Source organism: Austrofundulus limnaeus, unplaced genomic scaffold (assembly GCF_001266775.1).
Source record: "Austrofundulus limnaeus strain Quisiro unplaced genomic scaffold, Austrofundulus_limnaeus-1.0 Scaffold33, whole genome shotgun sequence".
Taxonomy (NCBI): domain Eukaryota; kingdom Metazoa; phylum Chordata; class Actinopteri; order Cyprinodontiformes; family Rivulidae; genus Austrofundulus; species Austrofundulus limnaeus.
Genome location: NW_013952435.1, coordinates 1,668,274 through 1,681,763, shown reverse-complemented (window position 1 = coordinate 1,681,763; position 13,490 = coordinate 1,668,274). Strand labels below are relative to the sequence as shown.

The window sequence follows — 13,490 nt, the reverse complement described above, 5'->3', positions numbered from 1 at the left end:
GGCCAGACGGGAGTCACCCGCACGCCAAATGTGGCCTTGAGTTTGACACGTGATCTAAAGCTAAAACTAAAGATGATCAAATTATGCTTTTTACTTGCTTGTATCATTTTCATCGTTTTCTGCTGACTCCAGCCTTGAATCCTCAGCATAAATAAAGTGTCTTAAGTAAGAAATGAAGCCAGGCTGAGGTTTGTTTAGCTGTTATGATTTATTTTTCTAGGTTTAATAGCACTCTCCAGCAAGTAAACAGTCAACAGGTCGGCTCATTAAAGCCTGATTAGTCTCAGGCTTCCTTTCAATTTAAATTGCAKCAGATCTCAATTTGCTGATCAAGCAACCCAGGTGAACAAGAGATCTGTCTGATACAGAAATGCCTGACAATTAAGGTTCAGTTTTTCAGCTCAGGTCCAGTCATTTTCACTTAAAGGCAATTAACTGAAGTGCAAAACTGACAATTCCTTCCCGAACAGACAGGTGACTGGCACAATTCTACGTCTTGTTTGGTGTCGGTGCATCGTACCTTATCTGGGTTTTCTTCAATCCACTTCTTTACGGTGTTCAGAGCAACATCTGCTGCAGGCTCATTAGGATAGCCTGAGGAAAGAAGAATGGTGTAAATAATGCTTGTTTCCAGCATACAGGTGCTAAAGTGGAAAACAAACAAACAAACAAAGAACAGACAAGCTAAGACCTCCACAGGTAACAATGCTTCTTAGAAATCAATGAAAAGCTTTCTCATCTCAGGTAAATGAGACCAAAGGTCTTGATCAACTGCTGCAGACATGTTGTCAGATGTAYGAAGATGTGAAAACACAGACTTATTACAAGATACATATACGCATCAGCTATAACACCCTCACTCATTACCACCTCAAGCAGAAGTGATTAATGTTTTGTCTTTACGGTGGAAAATTACACTTAGATGTGTGATTATGCACACTATTCTATCAGCTTGGCGAAATGAACATGTAGTAAAGACAGACACGGCTAAGAGGCAGCACACATATTAACAGCTGTGCCGGCAGAGGAACCATAACACTGCGTTAACATGATGTGTGCATGGGAAAAGAAAGCCTTGTTATTTGATTATTCTCTAATTAGGCCAGGAAAAGGAAGACTGCTAGCTGCTGATCTCGAGATCATTGGCTGCCACTAAAGATAACTTCACGAGAGCAAACACTTACAGTGAGATATTGACTTAAAAACCCTTTGGGGGCAGCTTTACCACAGCAGAAGAGTAAATATGCCATCGCCAAAAGAGCTGAGAATCTGATTTAGAGTTGAGTTTCAGTTGTCTGTGAGATGTAATTATACACTGAGGCTAAATGAAAAATCATCACCTGGATTTATCTCAGCAAATAACTGAAATCCTCCCTTTGGAGAATTCTTAAAGAGATTATTAAATTTCAGCTAAAAGTAGGCTACTTAACCCTAACTGATGGAGTAAGAAAAGTTTATGTTTCTGAATCATCAGAATGAAGAAAACAAAACAACTAAAAACACTGACGACACTCATAAAACTGTTTAAAGCTGCCCAACGCAAAAAAAGAAGAAAAAAATATATACGTGTGTACTTTACATTGGTAATTATTTTTCAGCCAACTTTTTACTTCTACTCCTTACATTTTTTTAAAAAAAGTAAGAAGTAGAAAATAGTTACTCTCTTTTCATTCTGACTTATTAAAAATACTATCTGGATAAATTGTGCCTCCTGGATTGAGTGAATTTAATTGTGGTTGGATAGGAAGTATAAATTTATACCATTCTGACACCATATTAGTTTGTACACAATCCATCACAGCTGCACAGCTTTAGAAAAAATTTATTTATTTTTTTTTGGAGAGGTCACCTCCCAATAAACGTCATTTTGGAAAATCTAACCGCTCATTTTTACTCAATACTTTTCTTTTAACACTTAAATTTTATGTAAAAAATAGTTTTGATACTTAAGTACAAGAAAAAAAATCAGCTACTTCAAGACTCAAGTAATATTCGTAGAGGGGACTTACACCTTTACCAAAGTAATTTTATGATAAGATACTTGTACTTTTAATCACTTTGAGGCATACATGTCAACCCCTTTGGAAATTTACTTGTATAATGAGCCTCAAAAATCTGTAATTTTTGCTAAAAGTCCATACTACTCACACCCGGGGGGGGGGGGGGGGGGGGGGGGGGGTGTGGCTGTTGGCCACAAAGATGAGGAAAGGAGAACGGAAGAAGTGGAGAACTTATTTCTAGTGGCAGAACAGGTTGGAAGATGKTTATTTGATGTTTATTGTTTTTTAATGTCCTACAGGCTCTGACATGTTAAATAAATTTGAAACTGATGTTTTGAAAAAATCCGTAAAACTTGAAAAAATCCGGGAGATTGCTGTATACATCCGTATACCTGCAAAATGATGGAAAATCTGTAAATTACAGACAATCCGTCCAACTCGACATGTATGTTATGGTACTTATACAAAACTGAGGTCACATCAGCATTTGGTAAAATTAAAAACTCACAGCAGAAATTATAGCAATGTTTATAATTGTGGATAAAATAATTATTTTTGGGAGAAGCTGAAGACTTGACTTTATTTTAAAAAAAGAAAGTGATGTGTTTCAGGAACGGGTTTCCATGTTTTTTTCAGAATGACGGAACATGAAGTCATGGATGCAACATGTTTTAGTTATACCAGTGGGGTAAACAAGATGTCCTGAGAATGATATAATTCATCATTTAATAATGTTTGTTCACAAAACCTTCAACCAGTAACATTTATCAGATTCAAATTGTCAAGGAATAGTTCACACTTTCACACACATCAGTGACTACAGACCTTGACCCTACTGAAAACCCTTGAGATGCTTTGAGGAGTGCTCTGACTCTCATTGTCAATAGAAAACCTTCACAACAAATGAATGCAACTCTAAACAGATAAATGTGGTGGTGTTACATAAACTCACCAACATGATGCTAAAATAGCTGTAGCTGTAATAAAAATGACAAAATGTTGGAAGTTTCACTTCCTTTGGACAGGCAGTTTATTTCAGGGTGGTGATCTGTGCCTTCACAAACACCGATTCAAGCAATTTACTCCAAAGCTTCTGCACAAATCCTCAAGGTAGTTAGAGCGTGCACTACAAGAACAACCTTAGCAACACATGACCTGTTACACATTTCAGACCAGGAGCCAACAAACAAACTTGGCCCAGTTCTTCAATCAAAGTGACCCAGTAGCGGATTTAAAACTAGACGTGGCTGTATTTAGAAACCCCCCTGACCTCTAAAAGGGACCACAGTTTGGAGCAGACAGTGTCTTCATCTAACGACACGGATCAAGACCTCAATTTCAACCCGCATTAACCGATACAAGGGCCAGGCCACAGTTGTAACCTGCTGGTTATTACATGGCTCACATTTTCAAATATTTTCTCCCTCACCTCAGTCATTGACATAACTGTATGACCTATGAAACAGACTAACAAGTACCACAGTGACCTATCCTTTTGCTTGAGTGTTAAAAAAATGAAAACCTCCTACGATCTCGAATAACACTTTCTGAATTCTTTCATCTCCTGCGCCTGTCAAAGCCACTCAATAACTACTCCCTAAATTCTCCAAATCAACTGCCTTAATGGGCAACAAAGGGTGTAGTTTTATCCCCACCACCTTCAAGTATGACTGCAGCTGATGTCTCTCTCTCTTCTGCTGTTTTTCCTTCTCCTCTCTCCCAGCCTGACAGGGGTGGCCAAGTTACACTGATGAGAGGAGAGAGGCTGAGGTACTGCCAAGCCATAGCTGAGATCCTGTTCAGGCTCAGGGTGAAGCAAGATGTGAGTTGCATACCAGCCGGCTGTGACAGCCAGTCTGCTCCTGTGGCTGTGTTCTGCAGCATCTGGAGTCGCTGCAAGGTCTGTTCACAGCTCCGGCCTTTCAAAAAGGTGTCCCGAGAGCTGCTCACTTAGAAACTAATCCAGGATGCCGAAATGTTCGAGTCACCTGATTTCTCTCGTCTCGCAGTGCACACTTAACCTTTTCAGTGATATCACCTTTTCTGCTGATGCTTCCTTTTGCAAAACTGTTTCCACACCTGTGCAGGTGTACCGACACTCCAACTCACACATCAAGTAACGCACGCAAACAGATGTGCAGGAGACAGAAAAGCTGAGGAAAATAGTTTTAGGGGGATAGGACCAGCTGTTTAAAAAGAGCACACACACACAAATTTGTGTCAGAAGCACACATACATGTTAAATAAAAAAAAATATGAGTATATTTAGGCCGTAAGTGCCTGGTTTTGTGTGCTGACTAAGGTACTTTAGATATGAACACAGCAATTTGAAATTCAAACTAAAGTGTTCTAAAACATAATAACTCCTTCTGGTCACCTGAAGTGAGCTGGTGGCACAAAGAACACTTAATCTATTCAGTGTGGGGTTTCTACAAATGCTCTATTGATTTGATAACTATACCTATTAATCATAGCGGAGCTGAAAGGGGAGAAAAAGAGGTGAAAAGAGGTGAGCCAGAGGGCTAATGAAAAAGATAACAGGGAAGTGGAATGATAGATTTGAACAGAACTGGAAAAGAGATGACATGAAAAGAATTGGAAGAAAAGTTGAAAAAAAAAACAGAAAAGTGGAGAACCTGACTCTACAGCAACATCAGCAGCTTACTCGCACGTCTTTAAACTTCCCTCACCTATCCTTTCTTTGCCATTTCGTCCATTTATATCTTGGCCGAGAATACAGAGATTACCACAGGAAACAAAATACTATAAATGGAAAATTCGACCACTCTTGGCCCATCAGCGACTCTGTTAACACGACTCACTTTCAGTGAGATCTCCAGAAAAGAACTAAGTGAGCTGAGTTGCTGGAAAAAAAACACACAAAAATGCAGAAACTCAGCGACACGCCGACATCTTTCCCCCTTCACCACTTGAGTTTTCCTGGATGGAGAAGCCAATCTGTCAAGTGGAGGGAAGTTAGCTTTGGGRGCAGTGATGGTGGACCCTCCTGGGTCTCTGCTCTCGTTGGCTCGCATCTCTCATATGCAGAAAATATGGCCGTCTAAGGGAAATTTGTCTTAGTGAGGCGCGCTGATGGGATCTGTGCAGTGCAGCGCCACTGATGAGGGCTCAGGTGGTGCAGTGTTATTTCTGCTGAAGGCTTCTTTACTTTATCACCWGCGAGAGCAAAGCATCCTGAGAGAGGAAGCTGAGGAAAATCCAGGACACGTGTGATATAACCCATGTGAACAAAGGGTTGTATGTTAGGTTTGCATAAAACAGAATTATTGGATGTTTAAATCACAATATTTTTTTACTAAAAATGACCTTAGAATATTACAATATGGCCCTTTTACTTGGCCTTCGTCCAATAATTGAATTATTTTCTCAAGTGTCAAAATAAATTCAAAGCTAGATAAGATCATTTCTTAAAATAAAAAAAGGTTCTTATTTATGACAGGAAACTCATAAGAGTTTCCTTTTCTTATGTAGCCACAAGAAAAGGTYGCTCTCTTATATTTATGAAAAATTTTCACACAAAACGTCAGCTAATTATTATGCAAAATCCCAAAATTAGCAAACTGTTAAATTAAAAAAATATGTAGTGTCTGCTGGTTTTAGCTTAAATCCATTGCTTTAATTTTTGCATGAATGTGTTTTATATTCAGATTTTACTTCAAGGTTAACTTTAAAATGTCCACTTTAGGTGTCTGTCATCACCTGATTAGACAAGAACACTGTGTTTAGGATAAACACATCTGTTATATAAGTTGTTTATATGGGTGGGCTGTAGGTACAGAATGCAAACAACACCAGTTTGTTCTATTTGAGTGGGTTTATTTTGTGAAAATAACACAATCTTACTGTTTTAGTTTGTATTTTTTACACTTATTTTAGGATCATTGAATGGGATCTCGGTTTGTTGAATATTAATTATTATAAAAAAAATAAAACCTCAAAGCACCTTTGTCCTCCTCTAGAGACAAAGTGTTTCTGGTTCCACTCTATTTCACCACAGTTGTAGTTGAACTGGTTTATTTGTCAACTTTAGTGCAAACAAGAGCAAACAGYATGCTAATGTMTACATTTAACTCACCATTGTACAAYTTYATTTTTATTCCGTATCTTGTATTAATACTGTTATGACAATTAAACTTTATCTTCCTTTTTTCTCTCTCTCTTCGAATACAACAAAGCAATTTCACAGCAGGGATCAATAAAGTTTTCCCCRAATCTAAAATGACTTATTTACATGATTTGAAAAACTCTAATAAACTTTGGTTGGATTTTTTTTCTGCTATATGTATGTAACAAATCTAAGAATTGACAATATTATTGTCCTCCTGATGTGGAAACCTTGTGTTTAATGAGCAGGAAGTGTAGGAAGTAATACAATGCTGATTAGTTGTGGTTTGGGCAGCAGCAGGAAATCATTAAGTGAAGGCAGTACAGTCAGGAGCTGCTCTAGTTGAGGGCAGCAGTGCTGCGTGTTCATCTGGAAAGTGAGTTGGGAAACAGGGTTGTCACCCCATCAGGGCTCAGAGGAGAGGCAGGTTGACCCGGGGTGGAGGACAGAGTAGCGCCCCGGGTCTCTATACGCCAAAGCGTGGGCGTCAAATGGCCTGCAGCAGCTTCCTACACCAACACTGGAACACGACAGGAGGGCTGTGACCGACTTTGCAGCCCACAGAAGGTTACAGAGACAAAGAGAGATGGGAAGCTGCTTCACGAGGAAGAGAGGCAAAAAAAAAAAAAAAAGAAAAAAAAGGGGGAAGACAGAAAGCAGTCTCCATGGCCCAAGAGATGATGACCTTCCTTGGAAGCATTCCACAAAGGTGAAGTCGGGCTTTGTCCTAAATGCTAAAATTAGCTCTTGCCAATTTACTTTATAAAAACTGAACAATATGTAAAAGTTAAGTGGTCAACCAAGTTCTGCTAAAGCCTAAATTTATTATTGTGAGGGCGGGAAGTCTTTTYACATTTGGTTTGTCATCCATAAAAATAGCACAGCAAAGCAAGTGTTTAGCACAAAACACACTGGGTGACTCAGTTAAATGGGCTACGGAGTTCCTGTTCCCTCTGTGCACACTCTGCTGCCCACTGATACAGAATATTGCTCCGATGTACCTTGAAATTCCCATCCCAGCTGGAATAAGCTCCATGTAGTAAATCCAAGGTTTTAAGAAAGGGGGTAACTTTCCCAGGCCATCTCTGGCAAGCTAGCTGCAAGCCATCACTGTTAAGAGATAAGGTGCCATGAATGTCTCCAAGCTTCCTAATCCTAGAAGGGGATGAAGAGAACCAGAGCATGATGCTGGCTAGAGGGAAAAAAAATCKTTGCTGTTCAACACCTTTGATCTGGACAGCGCAGCAGTGTGGACATACGGGTAGAGCTTGGGTGGATTACATCCGCATATCTCCTCCAGCCACCAGTCGGCTCTGAAACCCCTTTGTCAACAAACCTCAGATCCGTCACAGAGACACATGTGCCAAAGGTGGGAGGTTAGCAGTAAGCAGGGAAATATTTGTCCCAAGCAGAGTGGCAGCAGAGCTGTGCAGAGCACCTGGRATTGTTTTGATATYGTTATAAATGCAGGCCTGCAAGGAYRCCTAAAATAACAGTGGACATATTCTTTATGTCCTTCCTTTCACATCACAACAATGAGTCTGCTGCTTCCTGCAAAGGTTAATCTCAGCGAACATCTTTTAAATTGTACGTATATTTWCAAGAGTGCTGTTTCAGTGCCAGGTCAGATGTGATCTGTACAAGGCAAATTGTCCACGGTGCGTCCTAAAATGGGATTTTTATGGAGGTGGTTATCCTTGTGTGTCTAATATATGTGTGAGAAAAATGTGTCAGGGGAAAAAAAAAAGGCACCGGAGATATGAAAATGTATTAGTGGGAGGACAGCAAATAACGGGGGTACTGAAAGAAAACATGACCTCTGTGAGTCGAGGCAGTTGGACTCTTGGCGCTTACGCTGTGAGACATTGAGAGGTGTCTTCTCCTTGGAAGGAATAATCCATTTAAACCTGACTTGTACGGCTGTGATTGATGTACAAACAGAAGCGGCACTTAATAACCTCTATCATGCTGGGTGACCTCGTGGCCCACCGTGGGCACCAGTTTGTTTATGGGTGGTACCTCCGACATACTATCTGTGCAGAAATTCTGTTGTGGCTAATGGGCCGGACTGAGGGATTGGACTGTCAGCGCGGCGTGAGCCCTCATTTTTCTTTCCGAGCGTCTACGGTACGACCTGCGCTCCCTTCCTACACCCAAACCTCCCCGTTCTGCCATCATCTGTCAGCGTAGACTGAGTCCTCTGGAATATGGAGGCGTGACAGTGAGTGTCAATTAGCATTAGCTTCCCTGACAATTCTGTTTTTCTCATCACACAATAGCCTCGGACAGCTTGTTCCTAATTTCTCTCTGTCAAAATGAGGAGGAAACTGGATTTTCTTTTCAGCCCCGTTTCGAGCGAATAAATGGGACAATCGCACATGCATCAGCTGCTGCTTGACGCTCATATTTATAAAAGGACTGCTATRGCTTTGTGCATTCTTCAGAGGCAGACAAGAAAGAACACACAGAGAGAAAGAGATGAGGAGGATGTGACTTGCACTCTAAAATGCTTTTGTTTACATTGCCGAGATGGAAGCTGACCTTAAAGGTTATCTAAAATGTACATTAAATGTCAAACCTCCTGACAAGAGAGCAGGGCCTCTTTCAGAATCTAGCAGGACTCTGGGGGCACAGCGAGGAGCCGGAGAACAACACCGCACCACTGTATTGCTGCGTACCCCAGTTCTTTTCCAAGTCCCTCCTCTATTTGCCCTCTGCTGTGTGAAGATCTTTAGTCTTAATCAGCTGTATTGTTCTGTGGAGATGCAGTTATGGGAAGCGCTAAGCTGTTTATTTATTGAACAGGCTGTTTAATTCCTCCCCACCACTGCATGCTCGACTCTGCACACACTATCCCTTTGATGTGAGGGGYGCTCCCACTGGTGATGCAGCACACACTATCACAATAAACAGCAATAAGTTGTGGCCTTGTCAGCAGCAGCAGCATACAGTACAAACTACCATCCTGTTCTTCCTGCACACACTACAAAGCTCTAACGCTATTCTTTAGTATTGGTCATTAGAATGTATAATGAACATTTTATTTGACTTTACTCCAACTAACATTTGTTTAGTATCAAATAATCAACTAACGACCAGAAGCTTTCATAATACTTCAATCATATTTCTTGTTTTAGATGTGTGCAAAACCAGGATGCAGAAAGAAAACTGTGTTCAAACAGAGTCAAAAATAATTCTTTGAAGTAACTATTCTACCCATGGCAGAGAACACAAATGTGTAAAAATCCTGTCATTTATAAACACTTTCTCTACCAGTCTCCACTAACAAGTATATCTAACACTGCATTGGGATGCATGGCTGCCTGAAACATCTTGTAGCTATTTACATTCAGGGAACTTTCAGCTGGTTTAATGAGCACTGCCAAAGTCTGTCAGGCTGTGTAATCAGTGCTCCTTTGCGTTTAGTAATTCAGTGTCCCTTGGTGACAGCTGCCAGTTAGTTATGGTGCGGCTTTAATAAAAGCAGAACGGTTGATGGCTTGGCTTGGAAATTGCTTCACTTTGTTATGACTATTTAGAGAAAATAGCAATCTCAAGCAGATGTAGAGGATCTCTTTGTGGACGAAGGGTCTTATGTTGCCCCCCAGAGAAAAAAGAATTATTCTATTGTTTTTTTCTTGTTTTGAACAAATACTTACAAATCAAGGAGTGAAACAGAAAACAAATTAAAAACCCAGAAATCGCTCACTGCCAGTCATRCTATGTTTTAAAGTAGACATATGATGCTTTTAAACATTCCTTTTCACATTTATTTCATTCATTTGGGATCTTCATAGAGTGAAACGTCAATGCTTTGGTCTGAATTCCTCCTTATTTTAACTTTATCAGCTCCTCTTTCACCCGTTTTCTGCTGTGTGTCTCAAAGCAGCTGGTTGTGTTACTGTTCCTTTAAGGTGCTTCAAGCTCTGCCCCCTCCAGCTTCCAGACCGGTCCACTCCAGTTTGAGAGAGGGGGTTAGCATTTTTTAGCTTGCAGAAACGTTTTATTTTCAATTTAATTAAGATATGTCATCAAGGGAAGATTTGTCCATCCAGCCAGTTGGAGCCAGAGTCTGACCCAGAACCAGAGGAGAATGAAGAGGAGGGAATTGTAGTTGGTAAGTCCAGACCTTATTTGGCACTTCTTTTCTGATTCCTAGAGACAGTAAGTTCACAACAAACTGTATTTAATGTCTAAAAGAGTGGATTTTGTATGCTAAGTCTCCTTTAAACTAGCTTTTTATGAGCAGTCGCATGCAATGTCACCCGCTTCAGATGTTATCAGTCCATTAAATGGACGTTATTAGCAGTTATCAGTCCTATAGAATGGCTTCAGACTGTCATCTGGTTAGTATGAGGCATAAAGCCACTAAGGTTAATTTTAAAGAAAATTATCTGGGCTAGGTTAAAGTAGACCGGCAGATTATTGCCTTCCAACGTACTAGTAAGCACACAGCCTGAAGCCATTCTATGGGACTGATAACTGTTAATAACATCCATTTAATGGACTGATAACATCCAAACTGGCTGCAATGTTGCAATATGTCACATGTATTTGTTGTGAAAGACTCTCAGCTACTAYCATACCAAACGTTTTGTTCCGTATCAGTACAATTCACTGAGGTTTAGACTTTTTTGTGTAGGCTAACAATGATTAGCAGTGGTGCGCATTTTGAATTTGAAGATTTTATTTAAGTCAATAGTCTTATTAAAATTCTTACTTGAGGAAACATGAGTGTMTGGTTACTTCTGCACCTTGTTGATTTTTCTAAAAAAAAGCATAGTGGTCAAAATTCTCTATCACAGACTTTTGCTTGTTATTTGAAAATAGTTAGCAATTTTCTTCACAATGGGCTATATCTGGTCAGCAAAGAAACCTACATGGATGAAGCCAAGTGTCTGCCTGCTGTTGGGTTTGAAAGAAAAAATATATATAAAAGTTGTGGTTGATAATGCTTCATTTTCAGTTTGCAAAACAGCTTGAATTGCTTTCGTACAAACGTCCTTCTCAGGTACTTAAAAGCACGCTCAAAATATCTCAGATGTGGCTGTGCTCATTTACACCATCAATGTTTGCAGAGACCTTGTTAAACCATAAAACAAGCTGTAGTGAAAAATAAACTATCACACCCACACTGAAAGCTACCAGAGAGATTAGGTTGATATTTAAAAAGAAAATCTCAACAAACACTGAGGACAGTATACTGCAAATATATGGAAACCCATAGAAAAATACGTTTTTTTTAAATAAAAAACTCAAATAACTACATATACAAACAGACATTTTTATTTGCTTTTGTTGTGCACAGAAGCAACTTCCTCTTTATTGTATTTAATATTGGAAAATTCAATAAAATCATTTTTTATATCTTTAAATTACCAAAAAGTAATTAGAACCACTTCAGGTATTTAGAGATCTGATTGCTTTAAAAACTACATATGTGTGAATACAATGAGGTGGCTTCCAATGACAAAATCAGCAGTTTGTTTATTTGAAATTGTGCTTAAGTTCACCAAAGTTGTGACTCTTTAATGGAACTACTTTGCTGCTAATTGTCAGCTACAGACAATGAAAATTAGCATGTTAATTATACTTTACACATTTGGCACCTGCTGTGATTATTGGCGCTGTACTCTAATTCAATCCATGGCAGAAACTTTACGCTGGAAAAATTAGAATTTTCTATACAGCCACAGCATCAACAATCCTCCTATTTATTAAACGTGGTTAAGAATCAAAACTCCTCATTTTGTTTATGTTTAATGTGTTTGGAATGACTTTGGACAAGTGACTTTGTTTAAGTGCATGGAGCGACTCTTTTTCCAGCCGTGCCTTGCAGCACATTCAGCTCGGCCCCATGAGAGAGCAAAAGCAATGTTCAGGGTTTATTTTGTTAACCTTMGTCAAAACTGTGTCTTTGTTCATAATGTGAATTTTTCACAGTTTAATGTGATGTCTTAAATATGTATCCACTCCGCTGAAAGGATGTTTGCAGGACGGATGCAGATTAAATGGAGAGAAACTAAAATGAGGGTAAATAAGTAAGATCGTCAATTTAAAGGCTAAGAATTGCTTGTAAAAATGCACWTGACCCACCTCCTTTCATGCTTTAGTTTTAGATTATAAGATGCCTGCTCAGAGTATGTGTTGGGAATGACTCTCAGCTACTTCCACATTCAATTTTAGCTAAATGTACGTTAAAAATGACTGCATTAAAACAGTTTTACWGCAAAAATTACCCATCTAACTGAACCTTTTAATCTTATATCGAAACAAAAATTATTTTTGMTCTTTGTTTGAGACTGATAAACTAAACAAGAGCATAACTATTAATCTTGTTAGTCTTTCTTTCAATAACTCTTACCAAGTGCAGTTATCTGACTGCACTGGCAGATTATTGCACTTAATTTGAGAAGATTCAGATTATAATCTAGTATTTTCAACTTGTGCTTAGATGGCTAATGTTTGTAGCGTTCTGTTTTTTTAAGGTTGGTTGTAGCAACCATTTTGATTTGGAGTGACTTCAAAAGTTAATCAGTTGTAGATGTTCATCCAATTGTTACTTTGTGGGAGTTTCATTAAAATGTRTGAGATATTTTGGTGAACAGGCAGAAACACAGACACCGACCAGGTTAAAACATGAGGCACATCCTTCACTTTTTGGTGTCTGACAAAAATAAATAGTAAAAAAAATAAGAAATATCAAACTTACCATAAATGCCTGTGGAAATGCATGGGAAGGCCTGTAAGAAAGAAATAAATAAATAAGTAAAACACAACAAAACTGCCAAACAAGTAAAGCATGCACATCATTTCATTTTTCATTCACTGCAAAAGGCACCAACAGTAATAAGTTTCCATCAACAAACTGATGAYGTGCAGCAGAGGAATTCAGACCTAATCAACTGTGTGTCTGCATATTTCAAGTCTGCATCGTCACTGCAGGACACGAACTGTTTACCTCTGGATTCTGAATGTTTACCTCCACTGTTTCACTTACTTGTTCCCAAGAGAAGCAATTTRCAAAACGTCTTCCACAAATCCCTGCAAAGCTAATGTAGACCCAYAGTGTGAATAGTAATCCAGCTCCCAGTACAACACACACACCGTTTATGTTATCTTTTTATCGTTCATCAATATTTTAAGTGTGATTAGCTGAAGACGTGTTTTTGCTGTACAGGTGTGTTGACTATATGGAGAACCAAAGCTGACATAATTAGAAATAAAAGCAGGATTATATAAATGGACCAATAAATAAATAAGTACACTTAAAATGCACCCATTAAATAAAAAAGGAGAAATTTACCTCATATTTTAGAATTTAATTGATCTTTATATTTATTTTTCAAGCTTAGTTCCAATAA

At 38.9% G+C, this 13,490-nt stretch overlaps 1 protein-coding gene across 6 annotated transcripts in view; it reads right to left on the bottom strand.

Moving 5' to 3' along the window:
* The window catches only part of macrod2 (mono-ADP ribosylhydrolase 2), a gene marked incomplete in the record, with an annotated part of 450,891 nt that overhangs the window by 96,449 nt on the left and 340,952 nt on the right, over nt 1–13,490 (bottom strand). For all 6 annotated transcript variants that reach the window (XM_014005961.1, XM_014005960.1, XM_014005964.1 and 3 more), the window contains 2 exon segments: nt 521–594; nt 12,839–12,869. In XM_014005961.1, coding sequence (XP_013861415.1) covers nt 521–594; nt 12,839–12,869 — 105 coding nt within the window.